This window comes from Neomonachus schauinslandi, chromosome 5 (assembly GCF_002201575.2).
Source record: "Neomonachus schauinslandi chromosome 5, ASM220157v2, whole genome shotgun sequence".
Taxonomy (NCBI): domain Eukaryota; kingdom Metazoa; phylum Chordata; class Mammalia; order Carnivora; family Phocidae; genus Neomonachus; species Neomonachus schauinslandi.
Window position 1 is genome coordinate 64,603,735 of NC_058407.1, and position 4,758 is coordinate 64,608,492.

At 40.8% G+C, this 4,758-nt stretch overlaps 1 protein-coding gene across 1 annotated transcript; it reads left to right on the plus strand.

Moving 5' to 3' along the window:
* The first annotated feature begins 2,838 nt into the window (after positions 1 to 2,838).
* Positions 2,839 to 3,774, plus strand: LOC110593574 (olfactory receptor 8S1-like). The gene has a single exon (XM_021704855.1). The coding sequence runs from the start codon at positions 2,839 to 2,841 to the stop codon at positions 3,772 to 3,774; it is 936 nt and encodes a 311-aa protein (XP_021560530.1).
* Positions 3,775 to 4,758: the final 984 nt, after the last annotated feature.

Below are 4,758 nucleotides of genomic sequence, written 5' to 3' on the forward strand. Positions count from 1 at the left end.
GAAACTTTAACAAGGAAAGTCCTTCACTGCCAGCCAGGCCAGAGATTCTGGGTAGGCTGGTTGATGGGGACCATGAGCAGGCTGGCTGATGGGGTATGTGGGTTGGCATTGTGCCCTTTGCTGGGGTTCACAGGCAGGCAGGTGGTGCTGGGATATGTGGGCAGGTAAATCTGGGGCTGGCATCTGTGGGTATGCTTTCTCTCTCTTTCCCCCATGGGAGAACTTGCGGGTCAAGGATCTTCATGCAGTTCTCTATGCTGAGTTGTGAGAAGGTTGACATGGGTAAAGGTATTTCTTACCCTTTCAAATGTGTCTTTTCTTATTTCTGTGTTCCTCCAGAGTGCTGTAATCTGTCACCTGGATTCCAGATCGTTCATAAAGGTATTTTCATCCATGGATGGTTGTTAAATTGGTGTTTCTTTGGGGGGATAAGGGCTGGGACCTCTTATTCCACCATCTTACTAACATCACTCCTTAATTTTATTTATTTTTATTTTTTTTAAAGTTTTATTTATTTATCTGAGAGAGAGAATGGGAGACCGAGAGCATGAGAGGGTGAGGTTCAGAGGGAGAAGCAGACTCCCTGCTGAGCAGGGAGCCCAATGTGGGACTCGATCCCAGGACTCCAGGATCATGACCTGAGCCGAAGGCAGTTGTTTAACCAACTGAGCCACCCAGGCACCCCTTAATTTTATTTTTAAAAGATTGTTCTGCGAACCTCTAAATTATGTTAAAGAAGAAACTTACTGGGAAATCAAATCCCTAGCATTGACTTTTATCACAATGGTTGTTTCTTTGCAAGGTATTGCCTTGATCCAAGGTTCGGATTCTCTCTGCAGTTCATGGAATCTCTGGATCTAGTTAGTTGGACTATGTTTGTTGGTAGCCAAGAGAAAGGGAATTTTATTTTGTATGTACTGGCTCTGAAGTCATACAACACAAACCTCACTCCTGGCTACTGTGAATCCTTACTTGGGTTCTCTTGCTTTGCTCTTGGGGTGATGGGGTGATCTCAGGATGAGCATTGAGAGCCCCCATGCATAATATTGCTATATCTAAAGAGTGAAAGAATAAGAATTTAAGAGATTATCTCCATAGTCTGACCCCAAGTAATTATAAATAAATACCTATATATTGCCCACAATTTATTATTTTTCATTGCTAGTGTTGAATCCATCATAAATGTTAACTTCCAATTTATGATTTTCTACTTCTTTAAAACAGTATTCTTTTTTTTTATTAACATATAGTGTATTATTTGTTTCAGGGGTATAGGTTGTGATTCATCAGTCTTACACAATTCACAGCGCTCACCATGGCACATACCCTACCCAATGTCCATCACCCAGCCACAGCATCCCTTCCACCCCCCTCCACTCCAGCAACCCTCAGTTTGTTTCCTGAGATTAAGAGTCTCTTATGAAAAAAAAAAAAAGAGTCTCTTATGGTTTGTTTCCCTCTCTGGTTTCATCTTGTTTCATTTTTCCCTCCCTTACCCTATGATCCTCTGTCTTGTTAAAACAGTATTCTTAATGTTGACTTCACAAGCTGAAGAGTTTTATTACTTACTGGATCTGAAAGTATTGTTGCCACAAAACATTGTACTACCAACTAAGAATTCAGATAATTAGGTTTTGTTCCTTACATGGACTGGGATGCTTAGCTGTTCAGTCAGTGAATCAACAACAGGATAGTTCCCTCAGTCTTCGCTGATGGAGTAAATGAAGTAGTGTTGAATTAGAATAGCAAGGGCCAGGGAGCAGCTCCAGTTTGAGGCAAGAATATTGAGCAGTTATATTGAGACTCAGGTGAAGTCTAAAATATCAGGCCAGTACGAGGATATATGCACAAGTTTCAGAGTATGAGGAGAGAGTTTAGATAACCATGTGGGGGCCTTAAAACCTGCAATAATGGCCTCGACGGGAGTGGTGACTACATATATTCCTGGATATGTGACTTTTAGGGTTAGCATGATGATCTAATCAAAGCATTGTCCTGTTAAGTGGGAACAGCTTCTCATGACCGATTGTAGTCATAGCATTGCCCACCTAAAATATCACTGGGCATCATGATCTAGGCTACCAGTTTTTAAAACTTGATTATTATTTTGTGAATGTATTTTAAAATTAAATTACAATATGATGCCATTAAATAAAATGAAGGAAATTTAAAATTATAAAAATCCAGAACAATCTAATTCCGCATCTAGTTTCTAATTCTTTGATGTCTTATTGTCCTCCTATCCTGTAAGTTTCTTACACTTCACCTTGACCCCTATGCCCATGATTGTGCACGTACTTTTATCATTATCAATACCTTTATAATTTATTGTGTACATGTGGGTATGCTTGCACACAGCCACATGCACAACCAATAATCTCATTTACACTTTATTGAAAACAAATGGAAGCAGTCAAATGGAAACTCACTTCTTGTACTCTTGACCATCTCTCCTAGACACAGAATACACAAAGTATCCCTGCTCCTACCTAAGTCCTTTGAATCTAGACTTAATCCTACCTCAATTTCTCAGGTAATTCACTCCTGAGATTTTCTTCTCTACCTTCTTCTCATATCAGGAAACTTCTTTTCAAATGTATCACTCTAAACTACATTATGGCTCCAAAAAAGATTATAATAAAAATAGGATCTTGGCTTATTTAAAATACCAATGGCAAGATGATGACCAAGAAATTAACTTTTAAATACCTGAATGTGGATTGTGGGACAGTAATGAAAAGATATTCATGTTGAATAAGATCTAGGTAGTGGGGTACTGAGATGCACTGAAAGACTTTTGGTGGATCTTCTTGTTTTCCAGAGAGAACACTTCTCTATATGGCAATGAAAAACTACAGTGCTATCAGTGAGTTCATTCTCCTTGGACTATCCATTGACCCCAATATTCAGGACATACTCTTTGTGTTATTCCTTCTGATTTATCTCTTCACTCTGATGGGAAATTTCTTGATGCTGCTGGTGATTAGGCCTGATTCCCACCTCCACATGCCCATGTACTTCTTTTTGAGACAGCTTTCCTTCCTGGACCTCTGCCACTCATCTGTCACAGTCCCCAAGATGCTGGAGAATCTACTTTCTGAAAGCAAAACCATCTTTGTAGAGAGCTGCCTGGCTCAGGCCTTCTTTATGTTTGCCACGGGGGGTACTGAGGCCTGTCTGCTGGCTGTGATGGCCTATGACCGCTATGTAGCCATCACCTTCCCTCTGCTCTATGGCCAAGTGATGAGCAACCAGCTCTGTGTTGGGATGGTGTGGGGTTCCTGGGGCCTGGCCTTTGCTGATGCTCTCATCAATATCCTCTTGGCTGTCAATTTAGACTATTGTGAGGACCAGACTATTCCCCACTTCAGCTGTGAGCTGTCTTCTCTCTTCTCTCTGTCCTGCTCTGATACCTCTACCAACTTCACACTCCTGCTCTGCTCCTCTGTCCTACATTTCTTTGGAACCTTCCTTATGATTGTTTTCTCCTATGCCCAAATTGTCTCCACCATCCTGAGCATCAGCTCCACCTCAGGCAGAGGCAAGGCCTTCTCCACCTGCTCCTCCCACCTCACTACTGTGACCTTGTTCTATGGCTCAGGTTTCCTCAGCTATCTCTTGCCAACTTCAGGCTCCCCTCTGGAGATGATGTTCTCCTTACAGTACAGTGTGGTCACTCCCATGCTAAACCCCCTCATTTATAGCCTGCAGAACAAGGAGGTGAAGGCAGCTATGGGAAGAATGTTCAGAAAATACTTGCATTCTTTCATGTAGTAGCCACAAAATCATGACTAAAGGGAAACTGAACTATTATGCTACATGATCAAATAATGGATTTTAAGTAGAGTTTCTTGGTTGTCCATGATGCTAGATGCTACAGAGAACATAGTGGCATTTATTTCCTTGAAAATGCTCATGAAGAGGACAGAAAACTAATATCTCAGGTTGATTAGGGTTAATTCTTATTTAGAAAAGGAGAAACGAATCAGATAGCCTTCCTTTTTTAGGGGATCATTTTATAAAAATATTATTTTTCATATCTATGTGGACATCTATTGCTATTGGTTGCTCATTACTCCTTCACACTTCTTCAAATAATTACACCCAAATCCTTAGGAAAACTAGTTCTCTCAAATTCATGTCTGTAATACGGGGTGATCCAATAACCTAGGATAGGCTCACTTTTCTATCCCTTTCTCCTAACAGTGCACTGAGGCAAGGATTAAAACCAAGACCCAAGTGAGGTTATTCAGAATCTTACTCTAGGAAATTCAAGTACTTAGGAGGAATAAACAACAAGAAAAGACAGCACTTGGAACAGAGTCAATCTGACTGTAGTGCCTAAAGAGACCATGAAATCCGGCTCTCCTAGCAGTTGTCCTTCCTGAGGTCATATTTTTAACAAATATAGTAACAATACTAATTTGTTACATTTCTTAACTCATGTCAAGAAGTGTGCTAAGTTTCGTGATGGGCAGGCTGCCCCCCAAAGAGGTCCTCCTAAATCCCTGGAAACTATGAGTATGTTATATGGCATAAGGGATTGGGCAGATGTATAAAATTGTAGACCTTAAAATAGGGAGAGTATCCTGGATTATCCAGGTGGGCTCAGTCTAATCACATGAATGCTTAAAAGCAGGGAAACTTCTCCAGCTGTAGTCAGGAACAAAAGCCAGAAGGGAAGGTCAGAGATATAAGCCTAAGAAGAACTCAACTGACCATTGTTGGCTTTAATCATGGATAAGGGCCATTAGCCAG